At 42.2% G+C, this 21,053-nt stretch overlaps 3 protein-coding genes across 4 annotated transcripts in view; 1 reads left to right on the top strand and 2 right to left on the bottom strand.

Moving 5' to 3' along the window:
- Window positions 1-21,053, bottom strand: part of LOC150012810 (uncharacterized) — a 199,093-nt gene that overhangs the window by 76,963 nt on the left and 101,077 nt on the right. The window lies entirely within an intron of this gene.
- On the bottom strand, window positions 14,939-15,967 carry LOC150012814 (uncharacterized). Its single transcript, XM_090276071.1, has 2 exons — window positions 15,395-15,967; window positions 14,939-15,129 (listed from the first exon to the last, which is right to left on the bottom strand). Exons 1-2 carry the CDS (start codon window positions 15,687-15,689, stop codon window positions 14,939-14,941), a joined length of 486 nt encoding a protein of 161 aa, XP_090132197.1. The 5' UTR covers window positions 15,690-15,967.
- On the top strand, window positions 15,532-20,688 carry LOC150012813 (procathepsin L). 2 transcript variants are annotated; one of them, XM_090274046.1, is made up of 8 exons: window positions 15,532-15,635; window positions 16,675-16,812; window positions 17,094-17,216; window positions 17,320-17,469; window positions 17,648-17,872; window positions 18,331-18,496; window positions 19,416-19,533; window positions 20,287-20,688. In XM_090274046.1, the coding sequence occupies exons 2-8, from the start codon at window positions 16,687-16,689 to the stop codon at window positions 20,384-20,386; spliced, it is 1,008 nt and encodes a 335-aa protein (XP_090130172.1). In that variant the 5' UTR covers window positions 15,532-15,635; window positions 16,675-16,686; the 3' UTR covers window positions 20,387-20,688. The 2 variants fall into 2 exon arrangements, with proteins under 2 accessions (XP_090130172.1, XP_090130173.1); XM_090274047.1 differs by having other exon boundaries at window positions 15,532-15,693.

The raw sequence follows: 21,053 nt of genomic DNA, 5'->3' as shown, positions 1-21,053 counted from the left end.
AGAAGGTCAAAATAGTTAAATATCAGCAATCTCATTGGATAAATCAAAATCTCTTCTGTAAACATCTATTCCACAGCCAATTTATTTTAAAATGTCCAGACCTTGCCACTGGATGGTGTTAACAATATCATTGTAGTGTTAATACTCATATGAATTAGTTTATTTGTTTTTATTATCTGACTCAAACTTCTTGCTTCTTTTTTTTTGTTTGTTTATTTGATTACCAACTCATGAGAGAGCCAAGTTTTGGTTGTAGCCTGAATCAAAGAAAACAGCTGTATCTTTTACATTAAGAGTCTGCCTACAGGGTCAATGCTTTTCGTAAGTTCTACTCTCTACAAAGGAGCCTTTTTGGCTGTGACTGGAAGTTGTGACTAGGCACCAAGAGGCAAAATGTTCTGTATTGCTCTGAGGTATGAAACATTACCTGTTTGGTGAAGTAGCATTACATAACTGCTGTACCCGCCTCTTCCACTAAATAACTCATCAGTTTCATAGGATCATTTGTCACCATTATTATCCTGGTCATCACCAATTAGTATTTGCAGAGCACCCACACAGAGATGACACTGTACTTGGTGCTTGACAGAACACAATGAAAACAAAGAGTATCACTTATAAAGTAAACTGACAGAACTGTGCATTTGAATATGAAACACAGAACAAACATACCTGTAAGTCTGAGCCTGCATGGGTCACATGAGATAGAATAAACTCATTGAAATTCACCATTGAGCTTCACAGTGGTTATTTGTGTTGCAACAGCCACAAAAATGGAGATGGTCTTCCCACAGGAAAAATGCTGAGAACAGCTCCCACTCTTCAGAGATCCCAGGAGCAGATAAAGGATTGGGAGGGCCTTTGTTGACCATTGAAGCAAAATCTCCAGAATCCTTTTACAATTCCATGACCAGTGAGTGGCTATCAAGTCTCGAAAGATTTGAGGAATTTGAAGATTCCAAGGTAGATTTAGTTGGTTAAGAGATGGAACTTTTGGAGAGTTCGATAAAGAAATTCTGAAACAAAAATTTGAGATCATAGGAAGAGTGCTATACAAGTGTTTTCCAGTTAGAAGCTTTTAATAAAAGAGATTTTAGGTGGACATTGACATTGAACCAAGACAATTTTTTTCATTGTCACCATTCTCATTTCAAATTACTCCTTGCTGATATGTATTCTCTTCAATTTCCTCTTGTACTAAATAGAGGTAGAAAAAGAAAACAGAACAACAAAATCTACTTGTGTGTATCTGTGTCTATGCTCAAGCTTTCTACAAGAATTATACAGGGCAATTCCAGTTAATAAGCAGGCCATGTGCCCTTAGTGCAGGGCCAGTCAGCTGATTAGAAAACAAGATGTATTTTTTCCTAGTGCCAAGCCTTGGTGGTTAGGCACTGAAGCTGGTCCCAGACAGTCCACTTACCTAGGGATGCACCTGAAGTGGTACCACACTGATGGCACCTAATCCCTGGGGGCCATAACATCTCCCTGAGAAGCCTGGCACACATCTGTCCTAGTGCAGTAGATCAAGGCCTGACCTTCTCCCAGCTGCCAGTGCAGGACAGTGAGACATGGTGAACTGTTCTCAGCATTGGGACATGATGGTGCAGCCTGGGAAAGAGGAGACATGGAGGTGGCATCCAGTCTGAGACTGAGTGGAGATGGAGTGACCTTTACTGTCCCTGTAGTTTCCCATCATCTTTATAACCCCCCAACAATGCAGATCTGCTCAGCCATCCCTTTTCACTAAGGATTGGAAATGCACTTTGGAGAATGTCCACCATGAAAAGTTTTATGATTGTTTCTGGTGGGTATTGAGACAGAACTTGATGATGGTAACAGTTCCTCCTCTGTCCCATGGTACATCCTAGTGTATAGAACTAAAAAAAGGCTTGGATGCAGGTCAAGACAAATCCAGGGTTTGGCCATGCAAGGTCTCTGGTCCCAAGACTGGGTGCAGAGGCTCAGAGGCAAGGAGCAGGGCCAGGGAACTATGTAACTCTGCATTTGGGAAATTGATCTCCTCTCCCCCAACCCCAAGATAGGTGCCAAGGACCAAGGTGGAAGCAAGTGCTTGGTCTTCTACTTTCCTTTTCCAAAGCCCCTCAGTCCCACTTGAGCAGTATGAGAAATAGGCCAGCATATGCTCCTCTGCAGTAAGCCGAGGGGTAGAAGGAAGGAACTTCCTCTAAGGATGGCAGAAGAGGAAAGTGTTAAATAAAAAATGCTCTGTTGATATAATATGTCCAGACATCCAGCCAAGATGAAGACCTAGGCAGACACGCTGCATCTCCCTCCACAGCTAAGAAGGAATACAACTACCTCAGAATTAGAGACAACCAGAAGTTCCAGAAAATCAAGCTGCATGGAATTCCAACAAACAAAGATATAAAGAAGAAATACTCATCCAGACATGTAGGAGGGGTGGAGCAAGGCAGAGAGGACATGGTGTGGTGGTGGCAGCACCGGCAGCGGCAGCAGCAGCAGCAGGCCAGCAGAAAGCGCAGCCACTTGTTTTAAAAACTAGGGAGGGACAACTGGGAAGGACTTCCAGCACCAGACTAGACCATGCAGCTCATGGTCCCAGTGCCAGGGAAAATAAAGCCTCATTGCTTTTGACTGTGCAAACCAGTGGGGGTTGGGGCAGAGGCAGAAACTGCCAGTCTCTCAGCAGAGTCTGCTTTTTTAAAGGGCACCCAGAACATCCTCAGACCCACCCACTCTGGGAATGACAGCCAGGGCAACAGCTAGAGAGGCACCAGTCCCATACGGAAGTGGGAAAAGTGCTTGGAAAATGGGCGAGTGCTAAGCAAGTGGCATTGTTCCCTCTCTGACCCCTCCCCCACAAACAGTGCCACAACGTGGTCAAACCAGTCACCCTCTACTGAAGAACACCTAAGGCTCTGCCCCTTAGAATGTACAGGTGAGACAGCTCTACCTAAGACACAGAGGAAAAAAAAAAAAAAGCCTGTCAAAAAGAGGAGACAGAAAAGTATGGCCCAAAAGAGGGAACGGATCAAGGTTCCAGTGGGAGAACTAAGCAATAAGGAGATAGCTAACCTAACAGATGCAGAGTTCAAAACACTGGTGATAAAGATGCTCGCATGCTTAACAGATATGCATATGGCAGATGCATAAGGAAGGAAGTGAAGGCTATGCTAAATGAAATGAAGAAAAATCCACACAAAACCAATGGTGAAGGGACTGAAACCGGGGTTCAGATCAATGATTTAGAACATAAGGAAGAAAAAAACAGTCAACCAGTACAGGATGTGGAAACAAGAATTGAAAAAAAATGAGGAGAAGCTTAGGAACCTCTGGAACAACTTTAAACATGCCAACACCCGGAACCATAGGAATGCCAGAAGGAGAAGAGGAAGAGCAAGAAATTGAAAACTTATGTGAGAAAATAATGAAGGAAAACTCTCAAATTTGGGGAAGGAAATAGACATACAAGTCCAGGAAGCACAGAGAGTCCCAAAGAAGCTAGACCCAAAAAGGACCACACCAAGACACATCATAATTAAAATGACAAAGCTGAAAGATAAAGAGAGAATCTTAAAAGCAGAAAGAGAAAAGCAGAGAGTTTTCTACAAAGGGGTGCCTATAAGACTATCAGCTGATTTCTCAAAAGAAATTTTGCAGGCAAGAAGGGAATGGCAAGAGATATTCAAAGTGACGAAAAGCAAGGACTTACAACCAAGATTACTCTATCCAGCAAAGCTATCATTTAGAATAGAAGGGCACATAAAGTGCTTCCCAGACAGGGTAAAGCTAAAGGAGTTCATCATCACCAAGCCATTTTTATATGAAATGTCAAAGGGACTTACTTAAGAAAAAGATCAAAATTATGAATATTAAAATGACAACAAACTCACAACTATCAATAACTAATTCTAAAAAATAAAAACAAAATCCAACTAAGCAAACCAGAATAGGGACAGCATCATAGGTATGGGGACCATTTGGAGGGTTATCAGCTGGGAGGGGGAAGGGTGAGAAATGGGGAAATGGTGCAGGGATTAAGAAGCATAATTGGTTGGTACAAAATAGACAGGGGGAAGTTAAGAATAATATAGGAAAGGGTGAAGCCAAAGAACTTATATGCATGACCCATGGACATGAACTAAGAGGGGTGGGATTGCTGGTGGGAAGGGAGGTACTGGGCAGAGAGGAGCAAAGGGAAAAATATCGGGACTACTGTAACAAAATAATCAATAAAATATACTTTAAAAAAAAAGAATGTCCAAACCTATAGAAAATTTTATGAATTTATGTGAGGCAAACTGAGGACATGCCTAGAAGCAAGCTCACAGCAATCTGGGAAAACACTCAGAGTAGAAGTTTGCAGTTCTTTTGCATGCATTTGGAATCAAAGGAGGGAACTAAGGAAGATTGCGTGAAGTCCATTGGCAGAGATTAAGGAGGCAGGAGAAAGCAAAGTAGAGAAATCCCTATGATTGGGTATAAAGTAAAATAGAGAGATACATACTTCATTTCCTTTGGTAGCTACAAGATAGTTAACATTTACAGTAAACAGGATGGGTATGCAGGTAGCAAGATCATGTGCTCCCTTGAGGGCGGCTTCTGAAGGGTCTAAAAGAGATTACTTTGGCGTTTCAAAGGTGAGTTAACCTAGATGTTCAAGAATGATGGACATGGCTTGCTTCAGGCGAAGATAAACCTTTTACTAAGGAAGTTATAGGCCTGAGGCCTGACTGCCCACCATGACCTGGCCAGTTTAGAATTTATGATTACATTACCCTGTGAGGTTAGTTCTGTTCATCGATCTTGTCAGATTAATTACATAGCCCCTTTTTCATTCACAGGTCAAACAATGGAATGATAGATAAATAGGTGACAGATTAGATAAAGAGCGACAATGAAAGATGTCCATAGTATTGTATTTGATTTAAGAATAGAGTTTGTATTAGTTGATACCACTTATGATTCTAAACATTTTGCTGATATCTTCATTGATGGACTGGTGGTGAGTTCTGTACCCATTATGTTAAAATAAACATTTTGCCACCCTGAGAAAGAACTCCAAAGTGTTCAGTTAAACTTCAAAGGTTGTACCATTACATTGCTACCTGTCCTCTCTAATAAGAATATCAACCCTGGTTTTCTCTGTTAATACAGAGGGACCTACACAGGTTAACAATGAGGTCACCATAGAGATCCACCACAGCCAGCCTGAGGGTCAGTGGTGTACTGCTTGAAGATTGAGACAAAACACCAGATTATAATTGGGTGAGTTAGAGCAGAGACAGGTAGTAGGCAATGGGTCCTGTAATTGGGGCAAAAACATCTGAATAAAGGAGGCATGTTTGATCCATGATGAAGGATACTTGGTAGCCTTAGTAGGAATGTCCTTCAGGACTTCTATTTTTCCTGATGAAATGTGGAGAAGATGAGGATGCATACTTTCTGAGGGTCCCTCTATCAGGGGGAAGGGATGGCCACATGGGAACCTCACCACTTGGGACCCCAAGTTGAGAACTCACCAAGATTGTTAGGTCCATGGGGAAGAAAAGAAGCACTAGTCTGTATGTCATCCAAAAGGAATACTGACTCACGCCACTGCTCGATTGAAAGTAAGCTCCCAGCACAGGGACTGTATCAGTGTTAGTTCATCAGTGATTCCTCAGCACAGGACCGGCCATAAAGGGACTCAGCAAGGACTTGTAGAATGAGTGAGTGACAAAACATCATTCCCTGAATCAGCCCTTGTGCTGTCATCATCCCAAGCCCTGTCCTTATCACTCCAACAACTTACTCAGCGTCCACAGGGGAACAGAGTGGAGGCCGTTTGCAAAGGAAGAAACAGAGACAAGCCCTTTCCCACAGGTCTGGCTAAAGGACTGGGGGAAGGGCAAGGCCCAGTCATTTGGGTCACTCTGGACTCAGACCTGGCACCATTGGCCACAGCTGTGTGAACTAGACCTTTTGTCTCGCACCCACTGCTTTCCTCCAAAGGAATTGGAAGCATAGTGTACAATCCCATCACTCTTACTAGTTCATTTCAAACCCATTCATAGGTCCAAGAGAATCCCCGGAGGGGAGATCCTAGGACAACAGGTGAAACGTGGAAGAAATCTGTCAGAGGACCATCTTGAACGGGAAGGATGCTGCTACCATGGTTTTATGTTTTCCCTCAATCAAGTTAAGCCTTCTCTAATGCCTTACAGTTGGGCTCCACATGGATGGTAAGTGCAATAAACCCTTTCATCAGTTAGGCAAAGTAATTAAATTATTCATGTTCAAATGGCAACTCCCTGTTGTGCTTACGAAAAGGTTTGGTTGCCTGTTGGGTGCAATGCCTAGACCTTCAGTGTGCTCAGCAGGGGGAAATGCAACAATATTGTACCAAATGATTTCATTATCTAGTATTGGAAATCACTAGATTAAATACCTGATTATGATGAGTCTTGCTTACATGGTCATTTTTAAGTATTTTTCTCATGCATTGCAAAGTACTTCTCTTTCTCCACAATGTCCCGCTAGAATTCTCCAAGGAGAGGGGCAGCAGAAAAAGGTCTCACTTCTGGGGATCAGGCAAGCAATCATAGCTACGTGGCTTACCACCCCACGGTGCCACCCACAGGGGCCTCTTGCACTGCTCTGGTGGACTCTCAGAGTTTTAGAATCCACCAGTACCCTGAGGATGGGATGGTGAAAACTTAGGGGACCCTTGCTGGCTAGTTTCTGGTTTTAGGGACTCACTAAGGAGCAAGGTAGTTCTACACTTGCTGTGGCATTTCTAATATTCTCAAGGACAGTGAAGATGGGCTAGGATTTCTGTTTCCTGGGAGCAGAAGTTCCCCAAATGCACCTGACACCCACTGATCTCTGGCCAAGTATTATACTAGGGACCCCAGGAAGTTGGAGCTAAATTGGCAACAAGTCCTCTCTTAGACCAATAACTGTCATTCTGTGGTGATATTTTCTGTTTGTCTATCACAAGAGAACCCCAACACTATAAAACAGTCTCTGTCCTCAAGAAGCTTTTGCTGGGGAGACAAGATAGGTGACTTAGTTTTGCTTGTCCTCTTAGTGAAACTAAAACACTTTTCTTATGTCATTCAAATTAGCTTTAGTCCCATCCCCTCTTTGAACTCAGAGAAAAGACGATTGTACCATTTCCCAAATTTTATCAGTCAAATCTCACTCACTTTCCACAGAATCATGCAACCATCACTGGACACTATCACTGAGCATTGGATGTCAGTTACTTTTTGCACGGAGACCACGGGAATTTGGAAACTGAGAAAGTGTGTGTAAGGGGTAAGGAGAGAAGTGGATGGACTTAGAAGACATGCCTGCCATATCCACAGTACAGATGCTAATTGGCTTTGGAATAGCCACTGTGTGTAATCCTTGCTCCCTGGACTACAAAAAAATGCTGGTCAAGGAAACAGTCAGGACAGCCAGACTCCACGCCTTACTAATTCAACATGCAGTTGGGCTCTGAGACTGGGGGTGGAGGTGCGGCTGTGCATTCTGCCATCTGCCTGTTTTCTTTTCGTAGAGTGGGAGACCACCAGGATACTGTCACTATAAAATCACTTAAGGGAGATAGTTGTTGCTTCCTTGGATCAGAACTGTGTTCTAGGCAGAGCTCTTACATTTATCTCATCTGGCCATGTTAGCAAGGATCTCAAAGGAAGATCAGATTCCTTATTCAGAGGTTAGGTTAGTTCTCCAAAGGGGAAGCTGGGATCCTCAGTGGATCCTATGGATTTGAGAATAAAGCTTAGATGTGCTTGACCTGCAATTTCAGGTCTGCTTTGAGGACAGTGAAACCAGAATAGGGAGTCAGCGACCACTGGGGTTTGTGGGGATACTGAGTACATGAGTAAAAAATAAACATAAACCACCAGAATGGAATCAGTGACACAACAACATTTTCAAAACTTCTAATGAAAAAAGAAAAAGAAAACTCCCTGTTTTTGGCTTTTGATAATATCATATAGTAATCGAGGAAGCTTGATTATATGGTTCTATTTCCTTTTGTGGTCTCAATATTTTTTTTTTAAGAATGTTTAATATGTATCTTTAGAATTGGTCAATGAATGAACCTCACTTTTTCAATACTTGAGCTTCTCAAAACCATGAGTCATTGAAGCATTGTTATCAGATGTAGGCTTAAACATGTGAGAATGAATTGATCATAGGTAAGGTGCAGAGCTTTTGTCTCTGAGATATAATCAAGCAAGGAAACACCCAGGAGGCACAGGGCAAACCACCCTCCTGGAAGTCGGTGGTGGGAAGATGCGGAGGCCCAGGCCATGGGGGCAGCAGCATGCCTTCCTTGTGGCTCACCTGTCTTTTCCTCCTTTCAGCATGACACCAGGCAATTGGCATCAAAGTTGAGAGCCTGACCCTGGAGAGCTTTGGTGCTTTATCTCAGGATAGCCTCATTGCTCACATTTCACTTTTCCTGGTGCCTCCTGGTACCGAGTCCAGTTTGCCAGGTAAGAGATGAAAGCTGGGGGTGAGGAATGAGGGCAAAGTTCCCCAAACTCAGCTTCGTTTCTAAGCCCTGCTGCCATAAAGCACACTTACATTACTCCTTCACTGGAGAGAGGAACCTGGTGCCCCTTTTATTTTGTACACCCCATAGCTGGGACCATCCTCATCTGTAAAATGGGCATACAATAGCACCCATCTCCTAGGGCGGTGGTTCTCAAAGTGGGTCTCCTGACTAGCAGTTGCAGCATCAATGAGAACTTGTTAGAAAAGCTGCCCTGGTATGTCTCAGAGGATTGAGGACCAAAACAAAAAGTCACAGGTTTGATTCCCAGGTGGGGCGCATGCCTTGGTTGCAGGCCAGATCTCTGGTTGGGGGTGTTTGAAAGTCAACTGCACATTGATGTTTCTCTTCCTCCCTTTCCCTCTCTCCAAAAATAAATAAATAAAATCTTTTTTTAAAAAAGAAGAAGAAAAGCCAATTCAGGATCCCTATTCCAGGTCCACTGAAACAGGAACTCAGAAAACGGGAGTCTAAAATCTGTTTTCACAAGCGCTCCAGGTGATTCTGATGTATGATCAAGTCTGTGAACCACATCATAGGGCTGTTGTGCAGAGTACATGAAGGAGCATCTATAACATGATCAGAACTGTGCCTGGTAATTTATATTTAGGTATTAGTGTCATCATCACCATCACCATCACCACCATCATCATTATTATCACAGAAACACTTTCTAATAATGTTATAATTTCCAGTAGCACCAGATACCCACAGATGGAGATGCCTTTCTGGTGGAACAAGCTCCTGTCACATACATGTGCAAGCCGACTCTGAACAGTACAAAGGACTTCTCTCTCCTGACCACTTACTATGATAGAGAGTATCAAAGGGAGAAAAATGCAAGGATTTACATTAGTAAGAAAATATTGGGACTTCTGGACAAGATGGAGGCATAAGTAGACACACTGCATCTCCCTCTGCAACTAAGAAGGAATACAGCTACTTCAAAACTGAAGACAACCAGAAGTTCCAGAAAATCGAGCTGCATGGAAGTCCAACAAACAAAGATATAAAGAAGAAATACTCACCCAGACAGGTAGGAGGGATGCAGTCAGGGCGGAGAGGATGTGGTGTGGCAGCAGCAGGGGAACAGTGGCGACAGTCGCTGTGGTCAGCCAGCGGAAAGAGTAGTCACACATTTTTAAAAAGTAAGGAGGGACACCTGGGAGTGCTCCCAACACCAGACCAGACCGTGCAGCTCACAGTTCCAGCGCCGGAGAAAATAAAGCCTCATTGCTTCTGACTGTGCAAACCAGTGGGGTTGCAGCAGAGAAAGAAACTGTCAGTCTCTCAGCAGAATACATTTGTTTAGAGGGCCTCCATGATCCTACAATGCCTGAAGACCCTCCCACTCTGGGAACCATGGCCAGGGTAACAGCTAGAGAGGTGCCAGTCCCATACAGGAAGCGGGAGAAGTGCCTGGTAAAGGGGTAGGTGCTGAGCAAGCAGTGTTGTTTCCTCTCAGGCCCCTTCCCCACACACAGCATCACAAAGTGGTGAAACGGATCACTTGTACTGATGAATACCTAAGGCTCTGCCTCTTACAATGTAACAGATGCAACAGCTCTACCTAAACACAGTGGCAAACACAGAAAGCTGTCAAGTTGAGAAGACAGAGAAGTATGACTCAAAAGACTGAACAGATCAAGGTTCCAGTGGGAACTAAGCGATGAGGAGATAGCCTACCTAACAGATGCAGAGTTCAAAACACTAGTGGTAAAGATGCTCACAGACTTGACAGATATGTTTAACTATAGCAAATGCATAAGGGAATAAGTGAAGGCTATGCTAAGTGAAATGAAAGGAAATCCACAGAAAACCAATGGCGAAGGAAAGGAAACCAGGGTTCAGATCAAGGATTTGGAGCATAAGGAAGAAATTAACAGTCAACCAGTACAGAAGGAGGAAACAAGAATTGAAAAAAAAAAAATTAGGAGAGGCTTAGGACCTCTGGGACAACTTTAAACATACCAACATCCAAATCATAGGGGTGCCAGAACAAGAAGAGGAAAAGCAAGAAACTGAAAACTTATGTGAAAAAATAATGAAGGAGAACGTTTCTAATTCATTGAAGGAAATAGACATACAAGTCCAGGAAGCACAGGCAGTCCCAAACAAGCTATATCCAAAGAGGACCACACCAAGACACATCATAATTAAAATGCCAAAGGTTAGAGATAAAAAGAGAATCTTAAAAGCAGCAGAAAAAAAAAAACAAAAAATTAGAGTTACCTACAAAGGGATTCCTATAAGACTATCAGCTGATTTCTCAAAAGACACTTTGCAGGCAAGAAGGGACTGGCAAGAAGTATTCAAAGTGATGAAAAGCAAGAACCTACAATCAAGATTACTCTATCCAGCAAAGCTGTCATTTAGAACAGAAGGGCAGATAAAGTGCTTCCAAGACAAGGTAAAGCTAAAAAAGTTCATTGTCACCAAGCCATTACTTGTGGGGGACAGACAGACATGGGGAGATGTGGGAAGCAGACAGGCTTGGTTTAAAAGACTCTGAGTGCTGTGCGGAGCCGCCCCCACCTGGGCCCTTAGCTGGCAGGTTGTCTCCCAGGCCTGCTCTGAATCCCACCTTCCGGGGGATTTTAAAGATACAATAGAAATACAAAGTGGCTTTTAAGGAAAAGGGAACCTGTTCTGCTTTTCTCTGTAAAGCCTCAAATCCTTGTCAGTAAAATGTGAAGAACAGAACAATTAAGTAAGAGGAAGTGCTTTTGACCTTGTGTAAAATACCTGGATGTTTCAACCTTGTATTGACCTGCACTTTCCTTTCACTCCCTACCATTTGGGGAAGTGCTGCATATTTTCCTTAAGTACTTCCGCATGTGGAAAGTGGATAAAAACCCTGGCTAATAAAGAGACGGGGGTGATTTTCCACTAGAGAAAACCCCCTCCCTTCCTTCCTCAGATGGAGAGTGTTTGCATAGTTTCTTCGTCCACTCTGAGGGACCCAGAGTCTCTCTCAATTATTATATGAAATGTTAAATGAACTTATTTAAGAAGAAGATTAAAACTATGAACATTAAAATGACAACAAACACAACTATCAACAAACCTAAAACAAAAAAACAAAAACAAACTAAGCAAACAACCAGAATAGGAACAGAATCATAGGTATGGGGATCATGTGGAGGGTTATCAGCTGGGAGGGGAAAGGGGGAGAAATGGGGAAATGGTGCAGGGATTAAGGAGCATAATTGGTAGGTACAAAATAGACAGGGGGAACTTAAGAATAATATAGGAAGGGTGAAGCCAAAGAACTTATATGCAAGACCCATGGACATGAACTAAAGGGAGGAGGATTGCTGGAGGGAAGCGGGGTACTGGGCAGAGGGGAGCTAAGGGAAAAGAAATTGAGACAACTGTAACACCATAGTCAATGAAATATACTCAAAAAAAATATTAATGGGAACAATTACAATAGGGAGATGCTTTATATGCAGAGACTATGGGACAGGTGATTATGGAAAGAGGAGGGAGAAGGAGTAATAAAAACTGCTGTGTGGAAGTGTTGAAACTTAAAAAGACTGGGTCAAACACTGCACTAACAGGAGAGTCCAGGCATAAAATGTTGGTTGTAGTTAAGCCCATGAGCAAAGCAGTTGGAGCGTGGGAAGATCACAGAGTTTAGGGTCCTGGTCAAGCCAGCTTAAAGATATATTAAAATAAAAAGTTTTGATACACCTTGCCAAGAAACTGATTTTTACTTATCCCATATGTAGTAGGCTAAATAATGGGCTCCATTGATATCAGGCCTTAATTCTTGGAATCTGTAAACGTTAACTTATGTGGCAAATATTTTGCAAATGTGATTAAATTAAGGATCTTGGCAGGAGAGACTACCCTGGATTATCTGGGTGGGCCCTAAATGCAATCACAAGTGTTTTTAGAAAGAATTGGAGGAAAATTTGACAGACAGAAAAGGAGAGGGAAATATGACCACAGAGGCAGAGACTGGAATGGTGTGGCTCCAAGTCAAAGAGTGTCTGGAGTCACCAGAGGCCAAAGAGGAAAGAATTAGGTTTTCCCCTTGAGCCTCCAGATAATACAGCCCTACCAATACCTGGTTTTTGGCCCAAGTGATGCTTATTTTGAATTTCTGAGCTTCATCACTGTGAAAGAATAAATTCCTGTTGTTTTAAAACATCAAGTTCATTGGAATTTGTTACAGCAGCCATAGGGAACTAATACACCTTGTTTTATGAAATTCAGATTTGAAGAAAAGATCCTCTAGCACCCAAAGAAGAGTTTGTGGATTATAGTCTTGGGGGTGGGGGAAAAAAATCCCACAAGATCAGCTCCTTTTTCCCTACTGTACCAAGAGGCTTTGACATAATCTCATTTAAATATATTGATCATATGTTGTAAAATCAAGATTCCTGTAATCTCAGATTTTAAAGTGGAAAGAAAGGCTAAGCTTCAGAAAAGCTGTTAGTAAAGTTACATGTATGATGTGTCTAAGTAAAAGCATGAACTACACCAGGACAATGAGCACGAAGTAAAGAGTTGAATTAATTCTTGTTAATTGATTGACTTAAAAAATTGGCTGATTCTTTATAGAGAAAGCAAAATTACAATAGCTCAGAAAAATAAGTTACTTTATAAGTGGCTTTATATAAGCAGGATCTTTTCCATAAAATTATAAATGGTAATAGGTATTATACCACTTTACAAGTGGACCATTTTCTGGGTAATGTTTCTTAAGAGTTAAGTCTTGACTTAGTGAATTTCAACAAATTGAAAGGGGAGGTTATTTGCGGGAGAGGTTTTAGATGGCCTCATGGTCTTGTATACCAGCACACTAGATTTGTTCATTCCCCTACAGTTAAAAACTTCCAGAGATGAGGTAGAGGATTATATCCTGTTTTGCTACAGATGCACACAAGAAGATATTTTTATAAACACTGCATTTTAAATGGGAATCAGGAAGTTCTGCCAACTTCATTTTATCAAGGGCAGAGTTAAGGCTTAGCTGCTTGGCTAAAACATGATGATTTTAATAATTAGCGTGCATCTAAGTTATTTTACAAAGAAATGGGAATAAAAGAAGAAAAGGAATACAATATTTGACATATTATGTATAAATCAATGTCATGAGAGTAGTATCTTCCATTCTCTTGTCTTAATGATTTTCTACTGTATTTCTCCTAAATTTGGGTATTTCTTGACTAAATTTTAGGTTTTGAGCATTTTTCAAGAGAGAACCCATTTTTTGTTTCATTGTGATTGTATCACATCTCAAGAAACAAAGGGGAAAACATTCTTTAGAGTAGCACCTGCCACACAGCCTGCTGTCAGGCTATTGCCTAAGGTGCGGGCGTTCATGCAGCAGCAGGTCTTTCCACCCTGTGCAATCTTCTCCAGCTGTGACCCAAGGGCAACTGTAAAACCCACGTGTTAGAATAACTTAGATTTCTTGTGATGGACTGAGTAAACAAAATAACAGTGGCTCAGTTTTATATGACAATACTACTCTGACCTATAAAAGAAACGTCTGTAGTAGTCAGAACTTGCTGAATGGCTACCAACTTATTTTTGCCTCCACTTCCCACCCAGGAGGAATCAGAGAAATACAAATATTTTCCCCAAACCAATCACATAAGATGCTCCATTTCTAGTTCTTCCTCCTACAGCTTCCCCATGGCAAAACCCTCTCATCAGGGCTTAGGGAAGCTACCTTGTTTTTCATTATAAAGTTTTTCCTCAACCCAACTGTCTCTGAATTGTCTCTCTTGTTATAGCAAGTTGTTTTCATGTTGGTGTTTTTTATTTATTTCCACTTGTGTTGACTGCTAGAATTTTTTTTTTTAAGGAAAAATAACTCCAACCACATGCAATACAATGTACTTTGTAACTGCTTGAGAACTTGTGGCTACTAGTAGTGTTTGAGAGGAAAGGGATTCTACTTCAAAAAACATGAAGCGAAATTTTTAATAAATGTATTTTTCAAGTATTTCTGCTTCTGCGAAGTCTCCCAATTTAACTATGAGTTTACAAATCGACGTGCACTATGACTCCATTTTTGTGAAAGAATATAAAGATATGCCTACAAAGGAGTTATGAGGGAGGGAATGAGGAATGTTTATTTTCTAAAATATATTTTCTACAATGAATGTTTCTTAAATAATTTTTTAAACTTTTTAAGACGTTCCTGAAATAATTTTTATATACATATCCATCTGAAATACTTCTTCAAACAGCATAACCTAAACCCTGACATTAAATGGTATTTAAGTACATTTCTGAGAGCCAAGAGAAGGACTTTGGATACTAAGGAAGACAGTGATCCATAATGCAGGGTGTAGGGAAGTAAAAGCAGTTTCTGTCTTTCTCAATTGCTGTTCTTTTATTAAGTCAAATTCTCCTGTAAATAGCTCCTTTCTGATGGTTCTAAGAAAGACTTGAGAGGAAAGGAGCGCTGCAGATGCCAGCCTTCCCGGGAGACCCAGCGGGGCTGCCCCCTTTCCTTGTAGGGATCTGGGCCTTGACTGTCATGCCCCATATTTTGGGCATCGCCATTCCTCTCCGGATTCTTCCCAAACCCTGCTGCGGCCGTCCCGAAACAGTGCGCACACAGTTTGCTGCGGAATAAACAAGAACCACTGAACTAGATCACATTATCCTCAACGTTCCTTATATTTTAATCAAAAACTCTCTAGAACCAAAAAACACACAGGGTTACACTGAAAATCCACTCAGGGTTCCCTGCAAGCTTTCCGTGAACCACCCGCCAAGGTCATGAATTCAAAATAATCAGTTGATCCGCATCGCAGGGACGCGGGACACCCTCTTCGGAGTTGTCCCTGTGCTCCAGCTCGCCTCCTCCCGGTCCACGGAGATACGTACGACTTTTGCCAGGAAGAGTTGGGATGTCACCGGCCGGGAATCCTAGAGCCCAGACGCCCCGCCCGGGCCGGCTCAGCCAATCGCGGCGCGCACAGGCGCGTTGAGGGCGGGGCGGCGAGGATGAAACCCAGGGCCTTAAAGGCTGAGTCAGGCGCGACTGGGCCAGAATCGCGGGCCTCGTCGACCTTCGAAGAGCTTCGTGCGTCCGGGCAGTGCGGCTGCGCAACGGTGGCAGCCACAGGTCAGTCGACTTGCCAAGACGCCTCGGAGACAGGGACTGGAGGAGGGGGCCCATCCAGGTACGCGGGCAGGGTGGGTAGGCGCGAGCCCTGGGAACAGAGGGCGTCTGCTTACCCGGAGCTGGTGCGCTTGAGTCGGCGCTGCCTCGAGCCCTGCCTCTGACCCTGCCAGCATTGAGGCGGGGAAAGGCAGCAGGAAGATTCAGGGAGCCCAGGGCAGGAGCCGGTCAGCCTCAGGGCGGTAGCAGGGCTGCAGGGCCCTGTTCCCAAAGATCTGTCAACATCCTCTGAAAGCGGCAGGCGTGCGCGGGGGGCGGGGCGGCATTCCAGCGGCCTGGCCCCACCTGCAACGTCAGCGTCACCTGGCCCGGGCGGGTGCTCTGAACACCTGGAGAGCAAAGTCCCGTGCAGGCATGGGGACCAGGGGCTCTTTACTCCCTACGAGCGACGTAAGGGCATCGCCGGTTTAGGGGAGGAACTGGGGATGTCGGCCGCAGAGGCACAGTATGGGGACAGCAGAGCACTGGTGCACTTCTGCCCATTTTTTCCTGGGAAGGTCTTTCAGAAAGGTTAGTAGGCATACTTCACCCCCTGCAGTACAATAATCAAGAAGAAAGGTGTACAGTGGACACCTAACTCCTGGGGATCCCTGTCCCTACTTGGGATCAGGCATCCTGGTAAATAAAATTTTCTGAGTCATTTTGATACCTTTAGTAAATAACCTGGACCAAGGTACCCTAAGACCCTTATCAAAACCTAAATTATCATTGCACTGTTACAATGAAGTCTGTTTCAGTTCCCATAGCACTTGTCAGCCTGTTTTTCATTTTGATGGCTGAATCATATACCTCCACTATTTGGTAAGTTCTTGACCTGTTTTTCTCCACCCACATCCTTAGCCTCCTTTCACAGACTTCCATAAATATTTGGGAAGGTAATTTAAATATTACCCCCACAAAAGTGACTATAATGTCTCAGAAGAAAGTAGGTTTTTAGAAGAGTTGGTCTAATCAGATAACTCATTTTTGCTTCGCTTTCTAGGTTTTTGAAAAAATGAAACCTTCACTTCTCCTGGCTGCCCTTTGCTTGGGAATAGCCTCAGCTGCTCCAAAACTTGATCACAGTCTGGATGCACAGTGGTACCAGTGGAAGGCAACACACAGGAGACTGTATGGCACGGTTGGTAACTTTGAAACTCAAGAGGGACCCCACCTAGAAGGGCCCTTGTAGTTAGGAGTTTATAGCCAGAGACTAGCTTCTAGAGGTCATCTTTACCAACGTAATAACTTAATGGCAGCCATTAATGGGCATAGTATGGGTATACCTCCCTGTGTTGGAACCTGAAGAACAGCACCCAGAAGTATAAAGCTTCCCTGGCTGTGGTTTCTTTTCCTCTCTGTTTACAAATCCACTCAGTTTTCAGTAGAAATAAAGACAATATGGTACATGTTTGCCTCTAGGATGAAGAAGGATGGAGGAGAGCAGTGTGGGAGAAGAATATGAAAATGATTGAACTGCACAATAGGGAATACAGCCAAAGGAAACATGGCTTCAGCATGGCAATGAATGCCTTTGGTGACATGGTGAGTGTAGCATGGGAGGCTTTACTTTTTGTGCTTCCTGTCCTCAGTACTTTAGCAAAAAGACCTCTTGCTTTTTCAACAATTTATTTACTTTTCCTTATAGACCAATGAAGAGTTCAGGCAGGTGATGAATGGCTTTCTAAATCAGAAGACACACAGGAGGGGGAAAGTGTTCCGAGAACCTCTCTTTGCTGAGGTCCCCTCATCTGTGGATTGGAGAGAGAAAGGCTGTGTAACTCCTGTGAAGAATCAGGTGTGACTTCTTCAGACCTTTTATCTCAGGAAAGCCAAAAAGGAATGGCATTCCTGCTTTGGTAGACTAGAATAACATGCAATTGGCTGGTGTTTTTTTTTTTTAAAGTGTTCAGGTATATGGGTTGTTGTCAGTGTTTGTATGTGTCTTGTAAACTGATAGCTTTTTTTATTTTCAGGGTCAGTGTGGTTCTTGTTGGGCTTTTAGTGCAACTGGTGCCCTTGAAGGACAGATGTTCCGGAAAACTGGCAAACTTGTTTCACTGAGTGAGCAGAACCTGGTGGACTGTTCTCACTCTCAGGGCAATGAGGGCTGCAATGGTGGCTTAATGGATAACGCCTTCCAGTATGTCAAGGACAACAAAGGCCTGGACTCAGAGGAATCCTATCCATATCTTGCAAGGGTAAACAAACCTCCTTATCTTGTTATTCCAGCTCTGCTTTTGAAAGTCGAACATCCTCAGAGATAAGATACCTTCGCATTCACATTTTAGATGCAAACTGTCAGAACTGTCACTATATTTTCAACCTTTGCACACATCTTTGATTGGGAGGATAATTATAGCTGTTCTTATTTCTATGTAACATGGAGAATATATACATTATTCTGCATATAAAGCAAATTTCTCTTTAGTGAAAAATGTCCTAAGGACAGGTAAATGTAAGGCGTCTCCTTGAAGAAATATTGGCTAGTTTTTCAATTTCAAGACAACCAGTAGCATTTTGCTTCCTAGGCTGCTGTCAAACAAAGTTGACTTAGAAATTATTAAGGTGCAGACTGCTGAGTCTTAGGGTCTTAGAACTGATGTTTCCCAGGAGGTGAATGGTAGTCATTAATTCTCTTCCCACTTACCTTTAACAGGAATCAAACACCTGTAACTACAGACCTGAGTATTCTGCTGCCAACGACACTGGCTTTGTGGATATCCCTCAGCATGAGAGGGCCCTTATGAAGGCAGTGGCAACTGTCGGGCCCATCTCTGTTGCTATTGATGCTGGCCATTCATCATTCCAGTTCTATAATGCAGGTAGGTGTTTGTCTTTGTTTTTTAATTTTTAAGATTTTATTTATTTACTTTTAAAGAGGGGTAAGGAGGGAGAAAGAGAGGGAGAGAAACAGCAATGTGTGAGAGAAACATGGATCAGTTGCTTCTCGCACGCCCCCAACCAGGGACCTGGCGCTTAACTCAGGCATGTGCCCTGACCAAGAACTGATCCAGTGACCTTTCAGTTAGTTCTCAAGTCGGCACTCAATCCACTGAGCCACACCAGCCAGAGTTGTTTGTCTTCTTATTATAGAAATTCAGGCAGGCAAAAATGGAAAATACCACCATGATTAACTTTTTGGTATGGAGTCCTTCCCAAGACTAGAATTTTGAGTGTGTGCATTTAACATAGTGATGTTCCCACTTTAAATATTTTCTCATGATCACACACTGCTCACAAATATTTTTAAATGGCTATGTAATTAATTCTATAGCTATAACCTAGTTCATGTAACTGTTCTCCAATTGGTGAACCTTTTTCCAAAAATTTCTTACTATTGTAATTAGAAAGAGCCCTATGGCTTAAAGGTTCTTCATAGAACCTTTAGTTGACATTCTAGGAGTAGGAAGGATTATGCTGATTAATATTAGTTAGATGAGTGCCTAAATCATATTAGTCTTGATAACCAGATCTTATGGGAAATTTTTTATTTTTATTTTTTTAGGTAGAAAATATATTAGATTTTGTTAAATTTTATTGATTTCTAGTGAGTTGAGTTTGACATTTTACTTTCTATCAACTGTTACTATTTTGGCAAATATTTAAGACTTATTTGGAATGTATGACATTACATTGAGTTTTGAGATGCTTCTCTTAACTGTGGTAGATAGGGGGCGTTACTGCAACCTCTCAGCTGGCACTTGGAGGTTCTCACCACAGCACTGAACTTTACTCTTACAGGCATATACTATGAACCAAACTGCAGCAGCAAAGACCTGGATCACGGTGTTCTGGTGATTGGCTATGGCTCTGAAGGAGCAGAATCAAAGAACAATAAATTTTGGGTTGTCAAGAACAGGTATAAAACTCCAAATATTTTATTTGAAATTGAAAAGGGAATCCTGGTTTGGAATCAGTATTTGGTTTTAGGTCCAAAAATGCTTAATTTTGAAATCCCAGGAGTCTTTTTTTTCTCAACCTAGAGTCAGTACAGAAGTTCTGATGTTCAATTGTAAGATTCTGTAGCACCCTCGTTAGTGTCATTATGTATTTGTAATATTGCATTTCAAAATTCTGAAATTTTTCTTAATTAAGAAATATATTTGGCCCCAAGCTTTCAAACAAAGGATTTTTTACCTGCAGGGTTGAGAACTGGGTTTCTTTTACTGTCTCCAGTTTTTCAACAAGGAATAGTGAGCAGATGTTTCTGCCTCTGCTGATTCTTTAAAAATTGTCCAAGATATCAGTGGACTCTGCATCTTTCCTGTTACCATTCCTTTGATGCCCTGACATTGCGTTCTGCTTCCCATCTCTCAGAGGCCATGGGGGTTGTCAGGAGTGATTCTCACAGCTGAAATTCTTTAACTGAGATGATGCGTAAGAGCCTCTGGAAAAGACTGCTACATTGGAACCCCCTTCTGCCTCAATTTCCTATCTTAATAAGCTAAAATAAGGACCCAGGGGAATTAATATACTTATATATATATACGTAACAGCACTTAGAATAGTATCTGATACATGGTAAACACTTTTAAGTATTAGCTAGTATTATTAATGAAGCTAATGTATACTTGATTCTTTGTATAAAATGGAAAACATGCTCTTCTTTCAGCTGGGGTTCAGGATGGGGCATGAATGGCTACGTAAAAATGGCCAGAGACCAGAGCAACCACTGTGGCATTGCCACTGCAGCCAGCTATCCCACTGTGTGAGCTGATGGACAGTGATAACAGAAGACTTGAGGATGGCATATCCAGAGGAATTTTACCTTAAAACTGATCAAAACCTTATTGTATAAGATGAGAAACTTGAATCATTAAGGATCCAAGTTGTGATGTGAATTCTGTGACATTTTTAAAAGGGTAAAATGTTACCAGTACTTTTAATTACTGTTATAAATAGCTTTATAATGTTGAAGACTCATTACTTAATTCTAAGACTTTTGAATTTTCATTTTTTAAAAGGATATATAAAACTTTGCCTTTTAAAATAAATTTTAATTCAATATGTAGAAGTGGAACTTCTTTCTGTTTTTAATTCATTAACTTTTTACAGTTCCTAAGAAGATCAGCAGTGTCTTGCAAGGAAAGTACCTCAGGGGAGGCCATTGCCTGCATTGCTCAGGTAAAACAGGGTTAACCTCAGGCAGAGGTAGAAGGCATGCTTCTGGCAAAGAGACTCAGCAGGATTTAGGGGTTCAACATCCCCAGCTTCACCAGAATGTGTCCAAAGACTTCCATTCCAGATTTCAGGACATTGCTTCCCAATCAATGCTCTCACTCATTCCCTGTGAGTTGGGAATTCAGTTAGCATTGTAAGTCAGCCATTTGGAGATTGACTTTGGCTTTGATTTTCAAAAATCTCAGCTCTGTGGCTACA

The sequence above is a fragment of the Furipterus horrens genome, unplaced genomic scaffold, assembly GCF_987537825.1.
Source record: "Furipterus horrens unplaced genomic scaffold, mFurHor1.1.pri manual_scaffold_4, whole genome shotgun sequence".
Lineage (NCBI taxonomy): Eukaryota > Metazoa > Chordata > Mammalia > Chiroptera > Furipteridae > Furipterus > Furipterus horrens.
Note: the sequence above shows the minus strand (reverse complement) of the source record. Positions and strands in the feature narration are given on the sequence as shown.

What these genes read in the sequence shown, in the direction of transcription:
- LOC150012814 (XM_090276071.1), bottom strand. Translation starts at nt 15,689, where the DNA reads ATGGGCCCCCTCCTCCAGTCCCTGTCTCCGAGGCGTCTTGGCAAGTCG. An exon ending in AACTCTTCCTGGCAAAAGTC is followed by an intron (nt 15,130 to 15,394) that starts GTACGTATCTCC and finishes TTTATTCCGCAG; the next exon opens with CAAACTGTGTGCGCACTGTT.
- LOC150012813 (XM_090274046.1), top strand. Translation starts at nt 16,687, where the DNA reads ATGAAACCTTCACTTCTCCTGGCTGCCCTTTGCTTGGGAATAGCCTCA. An exon ending in TGAATGCCTTTGGTGACATG is followed by an intron (nt 17,217 to 17,319) that starts GTGAGTGTAGCA and finishes TTTTCCTTATAG; the next exon opens with ACCAATGAAGAGTTCAGGCA. An exon ending in TAACTCCTGTGAAGAATCAG is followed by an intron (nt 17,470 to 17,647) that starts GTGTGACTTCTT and finishes TTTTATTTTCAG; the next exon opens with GGTCAGTGTGGTTCTTGTTG.